The 26,790-nt window shown below is 27.7% G+C and overlaps 2 protein-coding genes across 2 annotated transcripts in view; one reads left to right on the plus strand and one right to left on the minus strand.

Moving 5' to 3' along the window:
* The window catches only part of LOC142327277 (coiled-coil domain-containing protein 174), a 296,126-nt gene that overhangs the window by 83,369 nt on the left and 185,967 nt on the right, over window positions 1-26,790 (plus strand). The window lies entirely within an intron of this gene.
* LOC142327278 (uncharacterized) overlaps window positions 7,471-26,790 on the minus strand; it is a 171,094-nt gene continuing 151,774 nt past the window's right edge. Inside the window, exons 2-3 of the mRNA XM_075370176.1 lie at window positions 17,788-17,940; window positions 7,471-9,112 (exon numbers count right to left, since the gene is read on the minus strand). Of these exons, the coding sequence (XP_075226291.1) occupies window positions 8,772-9,112; window positions 17,788-17,940 (494 nt within the window). The 3' untranslated portion in view covers window positions 7,471-8,771. The remainder of the gene's footprint in view (window positions 9,113-17,787; window positions 17,941-26,790) is intronic.

Consider the following 26,790-nt stretch of genomic DNA (forward strand, 5'->3'; position numbering starts at 1 on the left):
ACCCTGAAACTCCTAATATACTGTACATACAACACAGAGGGACGATGCATCACACGTACGTTTATAGCACTAGTATTCTCCTGAATTATTAAATTTAATTAATCCCTGGATCGTTGATTGAAATTAACCCTAAATTTTACACTAAGTAAAAATTTTCCTCTCGCCTTTCTCTATAATTCTTGTCCCCCATTTAGAATAATCTGATCACATAAACATCGTGTTGTAATCCTAGACAATTTCGTTATTTTTCTGTTTATTTTAAATGTAAACTTGATGTTATTATGACAAGGTTATTGTTATAAGAATTTGTATATTTTAATTCGCCTTTATGTTTTTTCTAAATTTTTTGTAATTAGTAATTAATATTCTTTATTTTAAATCTTAATTAAAATTATGCGATACATCTCTAATATAACCTTTCTCAATAGCCCAAAAATTCCGTATAATCGTCTATTATAACAAAATGAATTGATTGTAAACATCGTTATATATATATATATATATATATATATATATATATAGAATAAACGTTTCATTACTATTTTTAAAAGTATAAATTTATTATAAGATCATATCTACTAGTCCGTTGGTAGAAGGAGAAAAGGAAGTTGAAGCATATTACTAGCCCTACTGAAAACATCGAGTACGATTCCGGTCGGTATCATAAAACAGTAAATACTTTATTATTTCCACACTCCACCGTAGCTTTTCCAGGGAAACTAAAAATTATATTAAGTATATTGTGTTTTACATCAGTATTATTAGTAATTAAAATTTTCGCATTTCGAATCTAATACTATTATCTTCAGAATGTACTTCGTTTTAGAATGTCCTTTTATTAAAAAATATGTTTAATATTATTTATCTATTACTTTGGGATTTTTAACCGATGTATTGATATTACGTGAAGCCTATCATGTAATCATTATTCTATTGTTGTTAAGATATATATTTAAAACATTATTAGAAATATAAAATTTAAAATTATAATCAATACAAATAGCTTGATTTTTTTACTTAACACATTTTTAACTAATTTTTTAATGCATATTATATCATTGAGCCTATTTATTCTGTAATAATAATAATAAATATTAAACAATTTTTTTTTGGCACAGTTATAGTAGACATTTTTTATCATTCAGACCTTAATAAAAAACTTATACGAAAGTTACGTGAGTATTTATTTCGTTAATTAAAATAATATTCAATTACGGCTTAGTAAATGTTAATTTATTTAATAGTACAAGATCCAATAGCTGATTTCTGCAGATATCTGTTTTTTTAATGAAACTCGATTTAAATGAATAATTAATGATAATTTAATACATTACTACCGGGTTGCCTAGCAAAAATTAGCCGCAATTACCTTTAATTAAATATATTCTAATTGATTTATATCAAATGCTTAATTCACTTAAAAAAATATAGTTGCAGTTCGTTAAAATAATTCGATTAGAATATGTTTAATTAAAGGCAATTGCGGCTAATTTTTGCTAGGCAACCAGGTAGTAAGGTATTAAATTATCATTAATTATTCATTTAATTGAGTTTCATTAAAAAAAAACAGATACCTGCAGAAATCATCTGCCGGATCTTAGATTATAATGTTTTTATTGCTTGTAAATGAAGTTTAAATATTCAAATCCAAACTTTATTTGCTAAATGAAAAATATTTACATTAAAAAACAATTATAAATAAAATTTGTGGACAATTTCATTAATTTTATTGCTTTTTACTTTATTATTATTATTCAATTTCTTGGAAAATTAACTAAAAACATTTTTTAAATATGAAATTCATATTTATTAAAAATCTAAAATTTATTTTATTAACTATATTTCGAGAAGTTGAAAACTATTGTAGCTGCTGAAGTAAAGGTCTCTGGTTTATTTCTGGGCAAGGATATTTTGATTTTTATTGCAACATAGGACTCATACGCTAAATATATATGCAAAATTGAGGCCTAGTTGAAGATTATGAGATCATTAAATCTTTATTAAATATATTAACTTCAATCTGAAATAAATATTAATTATAATAAATGTTTTATAATTTTATTATTATTGGTATACATTATAAAATTATACTATAAATAAATAGGTGTATTATTTATGATCTTCACGCCGAAAAATAAACAAAAAAATATGTCATTAAAAATAAGTTTTTCATGTTTTTTTTATCGTAATATCTTAAAAGTAGTGTAACTATTTTAAAACAAAATTTAAAAAAAGAAAGAAATTTTCAATAAATATTTTTAAATACATATAAATAGGGCTAAGTGTAGGTAATTTAATTACATTACATAACTACATAAATTACATCCATTCATTCATACATCTTAACTTACATACCTGTTTAACAGATTTACATCCTCTTAAAACTATTATTTTATACATTTAATTGTGTAAGGTAATTTTTTTTTTTAATTATTTCTTCTATTTTTTTTAAATTATAGCACCATTTATAAATTAATTAATAAATAATATTTTGAAAAAAAAAATTACATCACAGTCTTTAAAAAAATATATTTTTAATGTAATGTAGTTTAAAATAGATTGTTAACAGCGGCAGTCAATATGTTTTATTTGTAAAAAAGGAACATTAACAATTTTGTTTTTAACTTAGAAAAAAATAATAATATATTTATTTGGAGAAATATAATAAAAAGAAAGGATTCATTTATATCTTAAAAATTATTTTTCCTTTTATTGTGGCAATATATTTGCAAATGTACTTTAGCGTAAGAGGTTTTATAAAGATAGAATTTTTTATTACAAAATTCAACTCGATTCGAGTATCTTTAAATGCTTTACGTTTTCCACCGCATTAAAAATACATTAAACATAAAAAGAAAGGTTATACATATTGTTTGTACAATGAATGTATTCATAAAAAATATAATGCGGTATAGAATAATAAAACGTAGTATTATTGATGATCGTACGAAATTGAAACGTGTTGAGAAAGCTTAAAATAATAAATTTGAAATTACATTATACAACTATGCTACGGAATTCGATGCAATAAAAAAACCATACAATGCTTTTTTGATTTGTCGGTAATGTAATCATTATACATTATACATTATTATTTTTCTGTTATATTACATGGAAGGTGATAAAAATATTAGCGATTCTTTGCTCTTGCAATAGAAATTTTTATTATAAAATAAAACATCGAAAAAAGTTTATTTTATTTAGTAAAATATATACATATATATATATATTTTTTACTAGTATTGGATATTATTCCTTTTCGTTTTATAAAACGAAATAAATGTTTTTAGACATTAATATATAAAGTGGTAAGAACACTTCTCAAATAACTGATTTTCCCCTTATTATAATATATTTATCTTTTTTTATCATTAGAAGTGGATTTATTCGTATAGTTTTTTTAGCCACTGGAACCACCGTTAGGTATTGCTTCAGAGGATGAGATGAAATGACAATTTTAGCTAATGAAAATGATTGGGATTCGAACCCGGGACTTCCAAATGAAAGGCCGAGACGGTACCACTCTTACCACTGAGGACGGCTGGATTTATACTTACAGTACGAATTTAATTTATATAAAGGGCAGTTTGTTCATACCACCCTGTTTCTTCGCGTAACCTTGTGCTTGTGTTTATGGATCAAGCAGTGAAAGATGTAGCCACTATTCGTAACTTAGAGTTTAAACAAAAAAGCTTATTCTTCTCACTTTAATTTATTTAGGGGTAAAGAAGAAGAAGAATTCCATACTATCTTTAATAAGTAAAAAGTTCATCCGTTGTGTTACTGGGGGATATGAGAAATTATGTGATGAAAATATTTTTTCGGATCTCAAATTAGTGTTAACTTTGGATGTATTGTCTTCTGTTATAATGGGAGATGAAGGTTTCTGATTTAAATAATATTTATTTCGACCAATTAAGAGATCCTATTTTACTGTAAAAAATGAAAAAAATATTGAACGATCAGTTATCCAAAGCTTATCTTATATAAGAGTACATGTTTGGTAAAGTGGAACAAAGATTTAAAGTATTGTACGGATCCTTTGAAGTAAATTCATAAATGTTGGGAATATCTTTTTCGCTGATTGTATATTTTTCGTAATTACTTTCACAAGGACATACGTGAATTCTCCATTGAAAATTCCGGATTTGATAGCAACTTGATTGCTTCAGTATCAACTTTCATCTAGAACATCGACCTAATTCCAGGGAATACAAATACTTGAAAATTTTACTCCGGTGTATGTCAGTCCATAGCGATCTATAGCAGTTCATATCGCGTTGTTCACATACCGTACCAGACTATCTTCTGTTGTGACCTTGACGATTACTTATAGAAATGGTCGAAAGTAGTACAGTTCAAAGAAGTAAATCATTCATCTTAAAATCACATAATATTATATTTTTATCAATGAATCATTTTTATCACAATTCGGTATATAATGATTGGTCTATTTTAAATGCATTATAATCGTTTTGAAAAACATACAAAAAAGTGTGTTGTTTATACGAGTAACATTAATGTGCTGACGATGAGATAAATCCACGAAAAAGCTATTCAATATTTTTATAAATGCTCTTTTCATTTTGAAAATATATTTATATTTCCGATTTATTTTAGTAACATTAACGTCCTGATGATGAGATATATATCTACGAAAAGCTGCTCAGTATTCTTTCAATTTTTAAAATATATTTTTACCTTATAACTACACATTTTGTAATATTTTATTAATTTAAAATGTTAGTTAAGCTTCAACGTAAAACAAAAATTACACGGTAGGTATAAATTTAATTTACTAATAAATTCCTATTTTGACTTTCTAATTTAAAAAAAAAATAGGAAAAATATAATTTGATTGACCACAGGTTTGTTCTCTTATTTGTATTAATCTCTAGAATTACATCCTACGAAAGAACAAGTGAAAGAGTAATTAAAAAAAAAATTTAACTGTTAAAATATTTTATTAACATAATTAGAATTTGCTATTAAAACTACACATGATGTTTATTTATTAAAAAATTGTTTTAATTCATTTAGTACGTTATTATACTAGTAACGTTATATCTTTGCCGATGAGTGTAAGTAATTAATAAATCACTTAAATTTAAAAAAAAGAACTTAAAAGCAGATATTTATATATCTTTATAATTATTTTTTTACCTAATCGTCTTTACGACAATGAAAAACGGGTCAAGGAATGAGTAGCTTACTAAAATAAAGTCGTAATACATATTAATTTTTTGAAAAAACTTTATAAAAAATTACTATTTCATTAAATAGTAATCGTAATAAAAACTTTTTAGATTAACAATTTTCCATTTATCAACTTTTTTTCAAACAGTGTTTGACTCAGATATGATTATTTTTTAAAACTGTTCTAATAAGCTAATAAACTATTAAGAACTACTATAATTTCGATAGGATGAAGTGGTATTTGAAAAAAAAAATTAACTGATGCAGAGAGGAAAATGTACCGATGACGTAATAACATATATTACAAACTTCATTATGGACTATTTATAACAGTTCGTTCCAAAATAGTACGCAATTTTAAAAACCGTGTTTTAATTATTATCAGTTTAATAAATCGTGATATCGGATGTAGAATGTAAATAATTATACGAAATTTAATACTAGATAATTTTTAGTATAAAATTATTTTATTTTACATTTGTCGTTAGCTTTTAATATATTAGAAATTGTTTTTTTAGAATTAATAGTTGTATTTAAGAATAGTGGTAATGTATGTTGCACGTCTTGGACTCGCGTTTACTATTTATTCAAAATTGATGCAGTACAATCATTTATAATAATGAAGATTAAAAAGTGAAAGGAGGATTATAAATAATATGGTACATTATATTATATAGTGATATATCTTAACATTATTCCTTGTCTTATATCGTATATTATATAATTAATTATGATTACAGATTTGGACAACTTCAGTAGAATCAATTTAGTTAATTTAATATTTAGTTTTTTTTTTTTATTATTACATCAACATTTTAACCGGATATTTATTATATACTATAATGACCCTTGACCTGGAAGAATTGTAGTATAATATAACCTGAACTATCTGAGAATTGCCTTTTACTACATTACACACCAAGTGCGCGCGCGCTTACACTCACATTCTTCTACTTTTAACCATATTTTATTTATTGATTTCTCCTAGGCTTGAATATTTTTTTGTTTGCTTATAAATAGTTAATATATCCATGTGAACGATTAATTGTTTTTTCAATTCTTTTTCGGACATATTTGATTTCTTTTACCCCTAAAATTTTTATTTTTTTGCAATTTATGAATTAATTAGTTTAAATATTAATCTTATTCGTTACTCTGAAATTTTTCTTGAATATTGCATTTTTTTTTAACCTCCGGGTCTACCGTTAGGCACGCTTCAGAGGATGAGGTGATTGATTTGTAGAGTTCGTGAAAATGCCATGTCTGACCGGGATTCGAACCCGGGACCTCCGGATGAAAGGCCTAGACGCTACCACTCGTACCACGGACGCCGGCCGAATATTGCATATTTTAATAAAGCATTTGTTATCCATTATTTTTACAATTTGAATATACAATATTGCAATAAATTTTATAATGTAAGTTATAACCAGTAAGAATATAATTCTACCGCAGTTTTTCTCACTTACGTTGGATCGCTGATTGAAGTATTGTATCCTTCCTTATCACTCTGGCGTCTACGTACATAATATTCTGTACTTTGTTATACGCTGTTCATTTCTTTCTTTGTTCTGTATTTCTTTCTCCTAGTGTTGTCATTTTCAAAATTTTGATTGCTTTTATGAAAGCAATTCTTCATGTTTTATTATATTTCTAGCATCTAAAAATTCCTTTACTTTTCTGAAACCATTCCGATATTTTTGCTACGTTTTGCTGAATTATTACCATTTCCCTTTCTAAATAAGTTTATTTTCCTTTTTTTATGTCATCTACCACCTCTTAAATCAGTTTATCATTAATTTACGTAATATTTATCCTATGATCAGTTTTGCGTTTTTCTTTGTCGCAGAACAGTTCCCTGAAATATATCTTTCAGCCTTTTTTTCCTTGTCTTAAATCTCCTCGTTCAGATTACCGTTTTTATAACGGGTCTCAGGTATTTAAATTTATCTTTAGACTAGTTTGACCATCTCCTATATATATACCTTAAAAGGTTAAAATAGATGTATTTTTATCTGATTCTTAATGTTCCATATTTTCATGATTTCTTTGTTCTATTTTATCTTTTGAAGCCTAATATAAAAAAAAAATTTTAACAAAATAAAGTAAGATTTAAGTTAAAAAAATTTAATTTAAAAAATATTTTTTGAAATTTATAATTTTTATAATAAAATTCATAAAATGCTTATAATTCATTACAAAACGACAAATAATGATTTTTTTGGTTAAAAAATTTGTTATTTAAAGCTAGGTATAGGATATAGTGAGTGAATATATTTATATATAAAAATAAATAAATAATAATAAAAAAAAAAACAACGAAGTCTGAAAAGAATCGATCAAAGTCTTTAAAATACTTCTGTGTTTTATACAAAAGGAGAACGAAGAAATGGGTGGAAGACATCCTAAAAAGAATGAATTCCTGAGGAATTCGCGAGGGATTAATGGTAGAAAATAATATGAAAGCAAAATTTTGAAACTTGTAAATGATCGAGAATGAAATTTTTTAAAAGGTGATGAATTCCGAACACGAAACAGCTTCGAATATGGAAGAAACCCATAAAATGATAACGAAGTTAAGTTTATAAAAAAAAAGTAGAGATATATTATCATTTTAATTTAGTTTGTTTCGTTAAAAGGATCATGAGATATTAAAAATTAAATTAATCACTTTTTTCGGTTACAGGTCTTTCCTTACATTTTTAAATAAAGGTTGCAATTTCATTTGATTTTTTTTTTAATTTTGTAATGATCATTGGTTCAGTAGCATTAATTTAGAGTAAACCTCATGAATATTAATGGCTCTGCATTCCAGCAAAGTTTATTAGATTTAAATTTACGTTGGGGGTACTGTATATCCATAGATAACATTATATCGGTTTCCCACCTAATTACGTAGCAAAGGCGACTGACAAACCGGCTGTTCGATGGACTGAGCTGAATATGAATCTGACGAACTAGTACAATATCTTCACATGATAAATAGACCGTTCAACAATATTTTGTTATTGATGTCATTCAGATATAAATTAATTAACCACATATTAATTATATCGCACGTATCTTGGTATATTTTTCATTGTAGTTACTTTATTACCGTTCTTTTTTAAGTGTATTCCGCGCTTTGTTTTTAAATAATTTTTTTAATTTTTAAATAACAGCTATTTACTATTAATCAATTCAACCAAAAAAATTAACATCTTTTTTTATTGGATCATTTAAATTTTTTTATTGCCATAATTTTGGTAAGCTTTGTTGTATAATAATTACGACTTAATTTAATTGTATATGTACAATAACAATAACTGTACTACTCTTTCTAGAACCATGTAAATGTAACAAATTTTGCTTCTTAGTTTAGATAAACAGTTAGCTTTAATCACGTTAAACCCATCACTAAGTAACCGAGGTTATTTTACAAACAGTATACCTCTCTTTTTAATTATATTACATTATTTTAAACTTACATTTAAACTTTTACTTACGGAATTAAACTTACGTTATGACTGCCGCACAGTTTTTGTTTCACCTTTTTTTTAAATCTTAATTATAACAACAGAAAGAAAGTAGTTATTTTATACTAAATAAATTATAATAAAAAACGGCAATAACATTATTCCGATATGACTGTTAGAATAATTTGTTGATGATGATTTACTTTGCTGTTGCGGTCGTGAAGTAGATGCAGGAGGTAAGAGTCTGCTTTCAAAATCATCAGTTGTTGGACCCCTTCCACTTCCTTCAGTTAAATCTTCATCATCATCTTCGTGTGATGATATTGTAGATGGTGGTAACGTTTGTGGTAATCTTTGATGACCGTTACATAATTCGCCTTGACAATAACAGTATTCAACTTTATTTGCTGTTTTACAAATATTCATCGCTAAATACCCACATGATTTTGTTATTCTGGTACCTGGACAACAAAAAAATCTTTGTTATTAAAAAAAAAAAAAAAGCAATGTTGTTAAATTAAATATTACGAGATATTTGTTTGTATGTTTAGAATCATAAGTACAGTGGTTCTAGATGAGAATCATGAGTCACTCTCAAAAGTGATGTAATCATTCTCAGGAAAAAAATCACCCCATGCCAGCTTACTGTTGAAAGTGAGGAGTAACTGATTTCCTGATGCCTTCTACTCTTAAGTGAATTCATTTTAACGTATCGGCATACCAAGCCCATTGTAGGTGATAGTAATCAGTCTTGGAAGTGATACCTTCACTCGATTCATTAGACTTGTTATAAAAATATCAACGTTAATCTTAGAGAAACTGTAACCGGTATCTCTTGTACGTCAGGTGCTTTATAGTCATGCATTATAGTGGTAAAAAAGACTTGGACAGTTACTGTAGCAAAATATTAGTGTACTAGCCGACCCGAGTCGGCCCTAAGGGACCGACTGGACCCTCAGGGCCCAGGTCAGTCCAGGCGAACCCTGGAGCCAACTCATGGGCTCTTCGGGGTCAAGGTGTCTACCCCGTGGCCGCAGAGCTCGCTTCGCTCGCCGTTCTCAATTTGCCAGAGGGACCGGGACCCTGGACACTCGCACAGCTTACTTCAGTCACCATTCCCATCTAATCAGAGGGTTCCATCCCCAGGACCACTGCACTGTACATCATCCTCATAATTGTGAGAATAATACTGAAAAAACAATTAAAGTATTCAGGCTTCATAGAAATCTGAAAAAGAAACTAAATTACAAAAGACAGAATAATAGTAGCTACGGTGACTAAACTATGTACACCTTCGACGATGAAAAATTCATAACTTATTTCTTTGCCATGGAGACGGAAATATAATAATGAAGTAAAAGGATTATTTTTTCCCCTTAATGAATATTTTTAATTTGCAACTTCACTCTCGTTACCGGTGATGAAATAATGAATATTTATATTTTAACCTTGAAGGGAGCTAGAACCTCGGTCTGTGGCTTAAAAAAATTTCCATGGTATAATACGAATGTATCCTGAAAATTTGAAAGCAATCGATCGGTTGGTTCTTCGAGAATTTTTGAGATGATATATATCTAAAATCCTTCTTAGTTATGCCAAGAAACATGGGTAAAAATTTGGTTGCGATTGATCGAGTAGTATTTTTTTTTTTATCTCGATCAACAAAACCCTCTTTGTCTTTATGTAATAGTATACATATAAATTCCTTTCTATCAAGTTGTTTAATGTCTAAGTGTGGATTATATGAGAAACATAACATCAAATTAATTAGTACGTATTTAAACTACTTGATTGTGAGATTAAATCGATTAATAATGTCGTCTAATTTTATTATCTTTTTTAGTTATTTATTTATTTTTTTTGGAGATACAATCCTCCTAACTTGTCTTTCTTTGTGTAGTCTTTTCTTTTTCAAATAAAAAATTATTCTTATAAAATGATATTTTAATATATCAGGAATGTTTGAAAATAAAACATATTTGCAAACTCTTCGCCCATTTACATCCTTTTATATTTTTTTTGTTCATTTATTATGAAAACGATTTATAGGAAATGAAAGATAATTAAATTTTCTACAGGTTATTCGAAATATTAATTTCGTATATTGAAACGGTTAATTTAAAAATTGCTATCAACATTGAAAAATAATTTTTTTACATTCCCGTCTAAAAAGCGCTATAGCAGAGCTACAACTGTAGAAGAGAAAGTATTGTAATATATCTAATTTGGGCATATGCGGTTTTCATCGGATCTTGACGTTTTGACACCTAAGGAACCCAAAAAACCGAATGGAAATTTTCCGCATGTTAATTTTCGTATGTACGTGTGTTCGGTATTGGTTTCTAAATCGCCTTGTATTTTCAGAACTACTGTACCGATTTTTACCAAACTTGGTCACATTACCCTCTATTCTATAGGGTCATTGACGCCATTAAATTTTTAACTTAAAAGGTCAAGGGGTGTGGCTGTACTCCAAAGTCACCTTCAGTATCTCGAGATTTCGCCTAATTAGGTCATATATTTTTTGACACATTTGTAAACAATTAAAATATAACCATATTTGTAAATATTTTTTTTTTGCAAAATCGCACCCCCACCCCAAAAAAATTGCTGTTGGATTCATTTGCTATATTGTGACATCATAGGTGAGCGGTAAAGTTAAATATATAAAAAATATTTAAAGTGTAAAAAGTAACTCTGTCTAGCTGGGTATCGAATTCGAACGTCCGGTTGACTCGGTACCTGGTGTGTCACGCCTCGCGGCTACACCAGTCTGCCGACCGTACTAATGAAATTTGTTCTATGTAAGTTGTGAAATTAGATTAGTTTAGTTAGTGCCGACCGTCACCGTTAGTACCGCCACATCCGCGCGAATTAGATATGGTATGCGCGCGCGCTTTAGTTAAAATCATTGAATTAAATAAATGAAAAAATATTATATTTAAATAAAATGATAAATATTTTTAATTAAGTTGTGTGTATAAGCCGCGGACCAGAAACAACTAGGTTGTTGTCAGCTTTTTTATCCTACCCTACTGAAGGGCATTTGTATGTGTCTGTCTGTATTTGTGTCCGTCTCCCTTAGCTTAGCACCTTAGCTTAGCTTAGAGTGTACCGATCACTAGCGGAAAATCCCATTCGTTAGTGTCATTTCTAGAATTAAATTTCTAATTTAACTTTTATTAAATTATTAAAAAATGAAAATCCACCTTATCAGCAAATTAAGTGTGGCTCAAGATCTTTCGGTTTATTTAAAAACCATCATCAGGAGATAAAACATTATAAATAAATTAAAAAATTAAAATGTCAAATGTTAAACTACTTATACAATCGTAACTGTTTGCGTTCTAGCAGAATACTCAAATTATACTGTTTAATTAGACTGTATAAGTATTTTAACATTTAAAATAATTATTAATTTTTTAACTTATTTATAATATTTTATCTCGTGATGATGGTTTTGAAATAAACCGAAAAATCTGGAGTGACACTTAATTTGCTGGTAAGATGGATTTTCAATTTTTAATTTATTAGATGTATCACCGGTAACCATATATGAAAAATTAACTTTTATTATATCAATTTTCATCATTCAAAAAAAAAAATTTTTACATAAGGGGTAATCGATTTGGGACACCTAATAATCCTATTCCGAGACGCCGACCGCCAGGCCTGGCTGTGGAGGGCGTGCCTACCCTAAGCTTCTGCAGTTGTATTATTACTAATAGTTAAAAAAATCAATAGTATTCTATTTTTTTTTATTTTTAATTAAAAAGTGTAAAAAGACTTTGATTTTACAGAATCTTTTTCGTTGGTATTCTATAATATGGATATATTTTCTTGTATCGAGCTGAGTCTTCAATTCCCAATTTACTTCCAAGCGGTTTTTAATCAGAATAGCTTGTTCTTCCTACCGATTTACTTTCATAAATTTGTTATTATTCATTCCCTCTCTCTTTACTTCTTTGAACTTTTTTTTATAGATCTGTGATTGCTTCTGCTGTTTATATTTGGTATTACATCTATTTTCTTAAATTATTTCCACTTTTTTCATCTTAACTTCTTTGTTCAAAACCAAAAACTTTCTTAAAACATTTTATTCGAAGACTTATCATTTTTCCCCCATAATTATTTTCTTACTTGGCTAATTTTGGCCGACCTTTGCTAATCTGGCTAATATAATAGTACCAGATTTATATTAAAATTATATATATTCGTGATTTTGTTTTTCTCACAGCATTGTCAAAGTCTGAACGTTTTACTAAAGATGTAGAAGCGTTTGACTACAGATTATATACCTGATAATTTACTTTCTCCATTTTATCATTTCCGTCGATTAATCTCATTTTTCATCCTTTTATCATCATACATTTTATTTTTACTTTGTCACTTTTCAAATCCTCACTCCGTCCCTCTTCACTTTAAATTTATTATTATTATTTCTTATATGTAGCGTTCTGTTTTCTAACAGTCTCCAAATCATCAACAGTAGCAAATACTATTACTTTCTTATCTGAATATTTACTCCGTTTCTTTTGTTTTTCTTTTCCCTCCTTTAAATAATACAAGTAGAAATACTTTAGTATTTCAATTATTCTTTAAAAAAAAGTAATCTCTATTTTGTACGAAAAAGGTACTAAAACTGATCCGTAATGAATGAAAGTAATATCATTTGAAAACTTAAAATATCCTTGATTTTTTTGGGGGCTTAAATTAATTCTTAGCTTCGTAATAAATATGTTGGCGCATTCTGTGTGGTTTGGCTGTATGTTATTGCGCGTGATAAGTCTAACGATAAAATAAAACAGTTTTTTTAATTATTTTGCAATCTTTTGAGAATATATACATTAAAATAAATTTTTTTTTTTAATTCTAGAATTGTTCAAATCTTGTGTAATTCCTGTACTAAATGTCTATAGAAAAGCTTTCGTCGTTTTAAATGTATATTTTTATTATGTAAGTGTGTACGAGGCGTGATTCTTTTTTTAATGGCTAACACTTCTTTCTTTACCAATCCTGTGGGCAGTTTGAAACTGTTTAAATAATATTATTAATTTGTAAAACTTATTCTGTAACCTCACTAAAAAAACAAAAAAAAAACGCAAAAAAATGTGATTTAAAATTTTAGGTTCACAGTTCCCATGTCTGTTTAAAATTTAATAATTACATTAATGTATTTAAATTGTAAAACATTAAAATTGTTAAATATAATCTTAACAGAATCGAATGACAATAAGAAAATTTAAAATTTCATATTAACTTATTGTTTTAGTTAATCATCGAAAATAAATCTGAAAGGATTGTACTAATGAACAACGATTTAAAAACTGTTTGTGTAAAATTTTAACTTAAGGTCGCGAAAACATGATTTATACATTTAAAGAAATAAGATTAACATTTATTTAATTATAGCCTCCAAGTACAATAATTATTATTAAAAAATGATAAATTGCATTCAGGTAAGAATATTACTTATTATAATAAAATACCGTATCAAAATTATACTTTAATGCATACATGTACACTTTTATATAGAAAACAGGATTGAAAACCAACTGCTGGTGAATAAGAGAATTTAATAGCTATAATATAGCTTTAATAGCTAGTACCTCCAGTAATATCTAACGTAAATCATATATATGTTTACGCGACAATCATAATATCTGGATTATAAATACATAAAATAAAGTGTCTGACAATGAATTTTGCTGTATTCTGAACGTTACAGGTACTAAATCGAGATCAAGCTGCTGAACCGGTGTCATAAATTACATAGAAATAAAAATATTATGGAGATATTATGTATACAGTACTATCGTCCGATCAATTTGCAGTTTTACCAACGTAAATAAATATATTTTAATGATCATAATCAGGTCGATGAAGTTAATGAAATATTTTAATTTTTAACTAAAATTGTTGTACTAAAAAAAGTTATTTTATTTATTATGTGGTCATTAACTATAAAATATTACGGTTTAATTGTGATTTTTGATTGTGTTTATAATAATATATTTTGTGAATTTTAAAAATATTTAGGTTTAGATTGAAGTAAAATATTGTAATTTTGCATCTCTGATATTCTGTTCGTAATGAAGGATTTGATTCTTGAACAAATGGTGAAAACTTCCTCTTCGAAAAAAATACGGTATTTCTTTCGGTCGTATATTAGGAGTGCTTAGTGAAAATGAATTTTCTCTGTTTTTAGGTATAAGGAGTATGAAATACATTCACTTAAATTGTGGTTTCCATATTTATTTATTTTTTTTTATTTATAGGCCTATGTATAAACGTTTGTGGCTTAAAACTAGTAGATCAGTTTCATTAAAATTTAGATACGCTGTATTAAATTATGTGAAGTTGTACGTGTGAAAATTTGATGAACATTGGTTGAATCGTTCTTGAGTTATGTTCAATTTAAGGTCGAAAAAATTTGAACGGGGCAAGTCAGAAGTGTGGTTCCTTATGATGTTGCAAGTTAGAACGTGGAAACAAAATAAAATAATGAAAAGTTGATCTTCTTGTGCAGAACTGTGCCAGAGTTTTTATTTTTATTTTTCGGTCTATTTATTTCAAAAACATTTCATTCCCTTTAAGTAAAATTCTAAGGACAAAGTCTACTGCTGATGAAGATAAAATATTTAAAAAAATTCAACTCGCATAACGTTAAGTCAGTTTTAAATTTTATTTACTTATCAATGGTGATTTTTTTTAAATATAATTTTTTTTATTTAAAAAAAATATATATTTTTTTATATATATTATATCCTCTTTCTCTTTCTGTTTAGCCTCAGGAACCGCTGTAATGTGGTTCAGAGGATGAATGAGGATGATATGTATGAATATAAATGAAGTGTAGTCTTGGTAGAGTCTCAGGTCGACCATTCCTGAAATGTGTAGTTAATTGAAATCCAACCACCAAAAAACACCGGTATCCACGATCTAGTATTCAAATCCTTATAAAAGTAACTGCGTATATTTTTTATATCTAATATATATTGGGTATACATTTTATATCCAATAAAATGTAATTAATCTATTGCAATATGGAAAAAAGAACTATTGTGTCAAGAGACATGCCTATTAAATTCGGTAAATTATAAAATCTCCGTAGAGTAAATTCGTTAAATTAATAATATAACAAATGAATCTCGCTGTTGCTTCCTTTTAATTTTTTTATATTTATTTTCAACTGTTTAAATTTTTATGTTATGAATTTCTATTTAATAACGATTTATATGTTCTTTTTTTTTTTTAATTGATTAAACATATTAATTCAAAAGATGAATTTCATTATATATATATAAATGGAAGGCTGAGTAAAAATATTCTTTATTTTGGGAACATACAAGTTATATTTGTGTATGTGCGCGCACGCGCGCGCGGGATTTTAAGCAGATCAAAGAAATAGTGAATTAACGAGATATTCAAATATTTCTTTCAGTTTTTCAGAAATATTTTAATTTAATAGGCTAGAATTTTTTTAATAATATAATCAGTTTTATAAACTGTGTGTGTATATATATATATATATATATATATATATATAAACGATTTACGTTTTTTATATATAATTTCAAGAAATTTTAGTCATTTGTATCAATTATTTTATTCACAATACATTTAAGAAGTTAAACAGCTGTAATTTAAATTTAAATCAGTAACATTTTTAAGTAAATGAATACGTTTTAAGTTATTAGTTTTTCTTTAATTTTTTTAGCATATTAATTTAATTAGCCCAAGCTGGAGTAGATAATTTTAAATTAAAAAATAATTTAAAAAATTCAAAATTCTGGATCATGTTTGATGTAAAGAATGGTAAAGCAGTTCGATTAAAGGATTTTAAAATTGTTTTTTTTTTTTTTTAAGTACATATTTTTTTATAAACAGCTTACTATTTTTAATTGCAAGTTTTTTCTTTAAATTTAAGATTGAACAAAAAAAACATAGCTAATTTCGTGAGTTTGAAACTTATCGAATTGTTTTAAACAACTTGTTGGTTTGAACTGTTTTTTTTTTAAGAACAATTTTAATAAAAAGGTTATCTTTTTATTAAATAAATTTCATATTTCAGACATTTTTTTTATCGATCTGTTAAAAAAATTCACGTTTTTCATAAGTTTTAAAAAGAAAGTTTGATAATATTTTTCTTGAAAAGCAGTTTTTTTTTTCAAAATATCTAGAAGAAATAAATAAAAATCTTTGCCTTCGCCTTGTTTTTTCAAACCGTAGTAGGAAAGAAATTACAAATATTTATACCGGATTACTTTTATAATATATAATTTTTTTTTCTCCGAATAATTAATATTGGAATATGTTAGATTATTTATTTATTTCTTTTTTTAGATACTGCCCAGTACCTCTTCATTTTTTCTGATCTCTCTTTCCTTCGTTCTTCAGAAAGTTCAGCTCTGTTTGGCGCTTCTTGGAACCTTTTATTTTCCTCTATTAATATTCTCTTAAAAATTTATTTTTCTTATATAATTTCTTCAGTTATGTTCAGTTCTGTTAGGTCCTCTTGGACTTGTGTGAACCATTTGCCTTTAGGTTTTTTGCTTTGGAAGAAATCAAAAATTTGTTAAAAAAAATAATAATAAAAATAATAAATAAATTTAAAAAAAAATAAATCAAAAATAGTTAAAATAACTATTTGGGTCTGTTTTGGATCCTTTTTTATGAAGCAAATGGATGAGTGCAGTCTTCCATTCTTCGAAAGTTTTTTCGTTATTTCATATAAAATATTGACTATGGATTCTTTTGCATTTATTTTGGTCTTCTTCCACATTTCTGCTATAATTGAACTTCCTCAGAAGGTTTATTATTCTTAAGTTCTTTAATTAAGTTTTAAATTTCATCCAAATCGGGAGATGTGGAGTTTGCTACGTTATGGTTATTAATTTTGAAATAAAAATTTCCTTTTGGTTTCTCACAATTTCAGAAACTCCTTTCTTCTAGTTTATTATTTTTCTCTTATTAATTGAGTTAACTGAGATTCAAAACTATCAAAATTTTGGTTTTGTATGATATATAATTTTACCTTAATAACATGCATACTTAACCTAAAAGAAAAATTATATAATATGTCTCTAAAATTATAAATTTTAATTATTTAAAATAATCTATTTTTAATAATTACCATTGGTTTCAATCAGACATCCTTTATATTCCTCTGGACATTGTTTGATTTCTTGATTTACGTCGCACATTGGAAATGATATATCTGGAAAAATACTTTCCAACTGCCCACCTCCTGCACCACATATATAACAATTGTGCCCGACCGATGAACCTGGAAAACAATTTGTTTACTTCAGTAATTAAATAAATTAATATTTTACAGACGTTTGTAGAACTAATCAGGTTTTTAAGTATGATAATATTTCTTTAAAATTATTTAGTTAAAAAGATTATAAATCTATTGTAATACATCTCGATAAAAATGATTGGAAGTAGCAGCATATTTATATTTATATTTGCATAAATATTCAAAGAAGTTTATTTACAGAAATGCGGGTAATTTGAATAAATCCTTTTAAACTACTATATTTCATCGTATTCATTCTCAGAAGGTTATGCATATCATTATAACGTGATTTCTTCTTCGACGAATAAATTTTCAAACGAATAGCTTAATTTGTGTTTAAAGTATTTTTTAACATCTCCTTTATCTTTACACGTCTAGTGATATGATTTTGTAATTAGGACACGTGGTGTTGTTTACTGTATGAATATTTACACTAATGTTTTATACGTTTGTATTTTCATTTTTATGTACATTTCTGTTCACTTATTGAATTGAATTGTAACTTTATATAGTGAATCATTTTATAACAAAAAAGGATATATTAATGTTTGTTTTATATTTAGTTGTGGCACGTGACGTTCAAAACGAATTTGATGAGTAATAATTCTCGCTGTACAGATAAATAAAATATGTTATCGGTTGTAGAGATGAATATTGTTTTCCTTCAATTTAAAATTAAAGAAATTTAAAAACGGTCTTTAAATTGTTTAAAAACAGTTTTTATATTTTAACTATGATTTGACTTTAAATGTATTAATTTTAACCCCTGATGATGGCTTCCAAGTAAGCCGAAAGATCTAGAATACATATCAACGTGCTGGTAATGTAAATTACATTAACTTTTAATTTATTTACTATTATTTGATTGAAAATTATTATTCAATCTATTGATTGTATATGTTTGCACTTAAAAGATTTCCAGATGAAGACTTAAAAAATTGGCAAACATATTGAAATTTTAATAAATTCAGGAAACAATTTTGATTTCGGAAAGTAGAATATAAAACAGTTTTCCAAAGCTGTTCAAAATTTATGACAAATAAAAATGTTAATGTAGATAAAATATGAAACGAATATTCAGAATTGCAATTTACAATTCTAGAGAAAACTAAACTAGGATTGTTCAAGATTTTATCAATACCTTTGTCCAAACTAACCCTGAATTTTCTATTTAACATTATGGAAACTTTGCTAGCAACCAGCGCAGACTGCGAACGTGGATTTTCTGTTAGGAATTTCATAAAAATACCGAAACAGATTCGAAAATTAATACTTGAGTGATCTTATCACAATTAAATTACATTTAGCCAACGGTTAAGAAATAAATACAAATGAAGTTTACAAAAAATGAATATCTATGAGAGACAGAAGAAAAAAAATGTAAAAAGTTTTCGTTTTTGTTTAAATATGTATACATACATATATGAATGTATTGTATAATCGATACGTATTTGTTTAATAATAATAAAAAATTTTGCATAAATTGATTTAAAAAAAAAAATTTTTGTCATAATTGATTTTTGTGCGCGCAACTCTGAAAAAAAATTAAAGAGAATTTTGATTATTACACACCAAAAAATATTGTGCGTTAGCCTCATCCTGGGGTATGATTGCTTCTTCATTATCGCAAACATGGTCTCCTATTAAAAGTAAGCAATAATAAAGAACCTGTTAAAGATATAGGATGATGGCTAGTTCCTTTCACCTCTTGTTGAAGCGTACACAACCGGGTGTTGATAGATGAATTATTTATACAAAAGTTTACATTAATTTTAATGTGCAGTATATCTTTGCCATACAGTGATTATACATTATAGAATATCAAAAGTATTTATTTAACGTATGCATGTCTTAGAGACTATCTTATATTGAACGCACTGTACTCTATTACAGGGCTAATAAAATAATATCTTATGATAAATTATGATGCTGACATTTAATTAATCTTCGCCACAAAATTATGACTAAAATGATGTAATATATCATGACTCATTAGTTTGGTTCGTTGTAATTTACTCAAAATGAATATTACTATTAGGTTGTAAACTAAATACTGTAGTAAATTATGACGGAATTTAAGAAGTTATATGTTATTCAGCACATTTATTTTATTGTTATTTGTTATATTCGCTCATTTACTGTACGTTATACGTAGCTTTCAGTGTAAACTTCATGCCCACACTCCTACAATGACCAAGTAAATTGGCTTCGATGACCTCATATTGTGTTAACTGTGTACAAAGGAGGTTGTCTGAGCGTTGCATTTGTTTAGTTGCACGTTATCATCAGACTTTGTTATAGAAGTAAACGATTGTTTAACGGTTGGAATTTACATGCAGTATTTTATGTCAATTGAAATTATTTTTAACGATCTTTCAGGTACGATAACCGTTTTACTTTATACTTTAAATCCGTATTTTATGTTATTTACTGGTAGCCTACTTTTTATTAAATGACAGGCTGCCATTACGATAAGACTACAGTTTGTGACCGGCAAGCTTACCTCTGAGACAGTATCGTATTCAAACAATGTTTGTTTCTCGTATAAAATAATACAAGAAATATATGTAAAACAAAAAGACGGACGTAGAGCCATGCCATGATAAAATTATTTCCCTTTTATAAAATATTAGAAAACTTGACGCGGCGTCGTAAACCGGTTATCGCATCTTGAATCATTTATAATATCTCTTATAAATTGTGTTAAAATTATTGTTATTATTTGGGCATTATTAGCCGTTTGAAGGTGCTGCTGGTTCTTTTTATCTGCAACGAAACCAACAAACAAATAATATATATTTTATTAATCGGCAAGTAATTGCATATCATATAAACTTTAAGTAAATTGAATTGTAGGACAAAATTGTCGTTATTGCAATCGAGTATTTTTGCTGTTTAAAGACTCAATCAAGTAATGATCTGAGTTTATAATGAAGTTAGATACAGGTAGAGCTTTTGTGTGAAACTTTCGGTGTTAGATTAATTTGATAATTGATGGTTGAAAGTTACGGTAGATAGAAGTGGTTGGAAGATCCTATAAGAAGGCGATAGTAGGTTGTGTAAATACACTGTTGGAAATATCTCCCGAGGCATTTGCATAGATGGCATCCTGACAGAGGTCAACCTGATGACTGTGTTGTGTTATCAAGTTTAGAGGGTCTAAAAGACGATCTTCGATAAAGGCCATCAAGGCTATGAACGGAGAGGGTGTGTGGCGACCGAGATTGTCAGAAAACGGGTGTCTTCCCCTACGGAAATCAGGACGATGTATCGTCAGGAATAGGTAATAGGTTGGGGTAATAAAAAAAAACACCTTCAGCATTTCTGTGGGAAAATAATCTCGGTGAAATCTGGAAATTTCAAAGTACATCGTTTACAAAGTACAAAATTTATCATAAAAAACAGTAGAGGTTATGGCCTTATATTAGTCTATAAAAATAATCTTCTGAGATAACAGGTAAAGTATGAAGGGGAATATTAAAGAAATGAGACCACTATAAGTTAAAATCGTAAATAGGAAAACGGTAATTAAAATTGTATTTGAATACGTATTATTTCTACACTTTGAAGGATACAGAAAATTTAGATTTTTTTTTTTACTAAATTATTATTATTTAAAACTCATCAAAGAGGGATACCCGAAGGTGACAAGAGCATCTTTAGTATTGCGGCCCTGAGAAGGAACGTGTATTAAATCGACTGTTGAATAGTTAGCAGTGACGGTTGAAGCAGCCTCCCTTAACCCCGACTTAACAGGTTGGCTTTGAAAAAGTCCATTTGTCCTTATGCACCGGGAGTAGACAGCTGCGACGGTTAGACCAGTCTGGTAGCTTTATCTCGAATGGGGTCTTAAAATAATTCTATTAGTTGATCAGACGGCTGGAGTCGGAAATGTGATCAGGATGATTAGATTCAGCAATACAATAATTCTGAAAAGAACCATTTCTGTTCCCAAATAGACAACCCCCTCCCAAATAAAGGATTTTGGGGGGTGCAATACCCTCTCACTCTATGTATGTAGTGTAAAAATATTTGGCCTTTGCTATTAGGTAATTAATTCTTACGCTCCTTATTAGTTGCGTTTTAGGAATGGAGTAAATAAATTGTAAGATCGCATTTCAGTGCTGTTAAAGAATTTTTAAGGATGAAAATGCGTTAAGCCGCCTCTCTTTTTTGTTTTTTTCTCTCTCTCCTTCTTATAGTCATACACTCTGACCGGAACGGAATGGAACGAAAGCTTGTCGTAGTAGGATGCTCAAAACATGTACCGCAGAGCCTGGACATTTGTCCCTTGATACTGTGTGATTATTATTTTATTGGCCATGATATTTTTAGTGATAAATGTTCTTTTTTGTATTAAATGGAAATTGAATGAATTGCGTTCCGATACTTTTTATGATCGTAGATCTTTGTGAAAATGTTTACAATTGATCGGATCTGTTCGGTGATTTAAAAAATCGGTATCAATTTACCAGCATTATTCCCTTTCTGTTCATTTTCTGAAGAAGCGAATGCGCCTGGGGGGGGGGGGGGTGGCGGTGATCCTAATTTTTGTGGTGATTGTATACTATACGCATCATGCTCCTTATCCAGTTATCGGACTGCCGCAATCAGAGGCTCGTGATTGGTTGAGTCGGTGAACGGCATCGATTAGATTAAGAATTATTCGTCCAGTTGCTGTGGCTCGATCCCTATACATTAGCGATCAAAACAACCAATTCGCTGCTTTGACCGGTTGATCGTGCTGTTAGTTTAGTGATAACGATAAACTACGACAAAGAGGTTTTGTAAAACAGAAATTTTTTAATTTAATTAATAATTCTCTTTTTATGAAAATTTATAATAAAGCCTTACTGAATGGTTTTTCTCTACTTTCCGTTCGTTATTTTGATAATTTTATTATTTTTTATGTATTGTTTATAAATAATATTAATACCATTTTAAAACCAATATTTTCTGAATTAGCTGGTGAAACGTGCGTAAATTTTTAATGTGATATAAAAAAACCTTTTAAATAAACGTTAAAATATCGATACCACACACAAACAACATATCAGCATATTTCATATTTATCATAAAATTAATTATCAGATAAACATCTTAAAAAAATGCTTTACGCTTAATAGATTTTGTAATTTGTATGTTTATCGAATTATTATTTGATTTTATGAATAATGTATTATTAGTCACAAGTATAAATAAAAAATTAGTTGAAATTATCATAAAAAAATCACCTGCTGGGATATTACTATAAATATCACATAATTGCTAGTGAAAATAAAAATAAAATTTATTATTTAAGAGGCATATGTAAAAATGTTTTACCTAATCTAACGCTGATAACTTTTTTAATCTATACATTCTTTCGACAAAAATCTATCTATACATTATCTGATTTCGCATAATAATACTTACCTACGTATACAAAATCTTTACGTTTCTAACCAGGGTAATACGTGTATTTTTTAAGGTTATTTAGCAATTTAATCAATCAACGTGCATTTAAATCCAACATACGTATATTTGGAACATCTTTTACTCTTCCAGATGCAATCAGTTTGCCTTGTATGGCTATCCTGAATTGAACAGGTAAAAATCTAATTTAATTAGCTGATTTTTGTTGTTTTTTTTTTTATTTAATAATTTTCCGTGTAAAAAAATATTTAATTTTTATTTGATAATGTAATATTTTATACTTTTTCATGTGTTTTAATTCTATGCAATTTTCAGTATTTGTTTACACTTTTTTGGGGGTTCCTTAAAATATTCACTCACTTAATATAAATTAAGTTCTTGATATTTGTTAGCTGAATATTCATTTTAACGAACAAAATAATAGTAGGACAAAAATCAAAGCCCATTAAATTGGGGAATTTATTACAAAGAGATTTAAATTTAATTTAGATTAGTTTGTGTTGAAGAGTTTTAAACCATAAAGGGAATAGAATTCATGATTTTAGTGATTACAGCCAGACTTAAACGAGAATCTCTCTCTTATCAATCCGATGAAATCTCTCTGGAGGGGCTATTATGTTCTTCCCCTTCTTGTTTTTCTCCCATCTCAATCCCTTTCCTGGAGAAGTTATTTCGCTTCCCTCTGGGTTTCTCGATAATAAATTAATAATAATAATAACACAGCCCTCTGATGTGATTGTCTTCATAAATATTTCATACTAAAATAATGCTAGGGCATTAGAGTTACAAATGGCACAGAAAAACAAATTTATAGGAAAAAAGTTCACGTAATTTCCTTATTAGAATTCATGATACAGATGTTAATCTTCTGGTAAAAGAAGAAAATTCATAATTCTTAAAAGTATTATTTATATGATAATTGAATTGTACCCAGGAAAATTACAATTATTATAAAAATCTGGTACTTTTCCACATACAGTTGTTTCAAGAGGTTCTTAAAATATTATAAAACCGTTTTTCACAAATCTTTATATTGAAAAATATTCTTACAGAGAGAAAACGCTTTGCTTTTAAAGTTATGCCTTAAGAGATATTTTCCGTTTGTGTGTTTTAAACATAAAACAATGCGATAGTACCTTTATATGAACGCAATTTATGTGACAAAATATCTTTTTTAAGTGTAATTTTAAGTCAGAATAAAGAATATGATTAAAATATCAGAAGTTGTATGTTTTTTACAAAATCTAATAAAAATTGTTTTAAAAAACTGATGTGGGACATCACATGACTTACGCCTATTAAATTACATATACACATTTTTTTTTAAATGAAAAGTACATTAAAATTTATTTCATTAATAACTTTGATATTTTTTCATATTATTATTTTTTTATTGTTATTATTGAAATATTATTTAACGTAATTTTTTTTATTAATCAGAGGTTAATTAATAAATCAATATATTTAATTTAAAAAAAAAAAAAAGTTAAAACAAAAGGAGATGAGACTGATTCGAACCGATGTGCCTTCCTCTCATAAGATCCAAATATTTCATTAATTAAAATTTTATTTGACTATAATTTAGGAACCAATGAAAATAAGTAGCACTTATGATATTGTTGAAAAGATCTTAATGAGGGCTTATTACTGCAGTTAAAAAATCCAAATTCAATTATGTTTTGGATTTTGGGATTTTTTGGACACTTTTGGTCCAGTCGATTGCAATCGAAAGCGGAAGTGCACAACTAGATATTACAGAAGTCCTAAATCCAAAATTTCAAAATCCTACGGCTAATCGTTTTTGAGTTATGCGAGATACATAACGTACATACAGATGTCATGTCAAAACTAATCAAAATGAATTCAGGGATGGTCAAATAATTATTTCGGTTGAAATCTCCGAAATTTTTCGCGATCACAATACTTCCTTTACTTCGTACAAGAAAGTAAAAACAGGTAAAGTATACATTGCATCAAAATAGAAAATAAAAAAAAATATTGTTAAATAGTTAAACGTATAAAAAACGACGGAAATGTTTATGAGAATAAATAATTGTATTTTCAATCAGAATATGACAATATTTTTATTGTTGATATTATTGTTGTTGCTCAGCCGACCTCCGTGGCTGAGTAGGTAGGTCTTGGCATTTTATGCGGAGGTCCCGGGTTCAGATTCCGATCAGGCCCATGTCTGATCGGAAACAGGCAAGATCAAACTGGTCGGAATTAGGCGATTGGTAACGTATGAAAAGATGATGGCATCTTTTCATACGATACCAATTTTCACCAGGCTAATAACCATAGCTATTGATATCCGCTCTTTAATTACAAAAAAAATCATTCTTTAATTTTTTTAATATATCCGTTAATGAATTCAGTGTGTGTGTGTGTGTGTGTGTGTGTGTGTGAACACTTTTTGTCTAGGATTTTGATTTCGGATTCGGGATAAAGCAACGGTAGAGGATTACAAAAATACTGCGATCGGCCGTTATGTTTACTTCGAAATAGTCGCCAAAATTAAAATTTGTAATAATCACTACGCAATAATGGCGTAAGCTATCATGTTGGTTCAAACGCACTAACGTAAGGTTTACTAAAATGCCAAAACATTTAAATATCAGTTTTGTAAATCACGTGTTAGATCCCAAAATGGTAAAAAAACTAACTTTTTAATATTAAAAAAAATATATATGCCATACAATTGCCAAGTCATGAGATAAATAAATTTTATTACGTGTAATTTAGCGTATGTAGTGAAAGTAGAAGTTAAAGATATAACTTTGTTATAAGTGGATTAATAATTGAGTCAACAGTAATAATAAGAATAAGAATCTTCGTTCGGGAAAGTCTTACTAGACTTTTCATTGATAATTGGTTTTTTTTTTGAATATTTTTTTCTATATTAAACGTCATTTTAGAAAAAAATGTAATATCACAAAATTTTTATTAACGTACACCTAAACTACTTTATATTTTTAATGGTTTTTGTCTTCCGTTTATGAAACAGCGGTGGTCACCTAAAACATTTGCTACTATTTTAAAATGAGAGTTGGATATTTGATTTTTTTCTTTTCATTTTTTATTTCTTTCTTGTATTTTCGCTGCGTTATTGTTTTTATCGTTATTTCGGCTTGTACAATATATGGTAGATAACAACGAAAGCAAAGTAATCAATTTTGAAATTTATCCACTTAACTTATTATATGTGTACAGTTATAATACGAAACATGCTGTTTGAGGTTACTACAACTTTATTTAAATTTTGCTAGAAAATTTAATGAATATAAATTTCTTATTTATGAGATGGAAGCGTCTTGATCCGGGAGAAGCCGGATGCACGGCTAATACAGCTTGATTTAAAATTAATTTTTTTTTTTTATCTAACTCTTATTCATCAATAATATAGAAATTTGCGCAGGA

The sequence above is a fragment of the Lycorma delicatula genome, chromosome 7 (assembly GCF_047948215.1).
Source record: "Lycorma delicatula isolate Av1 chromosome 7, ASM4794821v1, whole genome shotgun sequence".
In the NCBI taxonomy this organism is placed as follows: domain Eukaryota; kingdom Metazoa; phylum Arthropoda; class Insecta; order Hemiptera; family Fulgoridae; genus Lycorma; species Lycorma delicatula.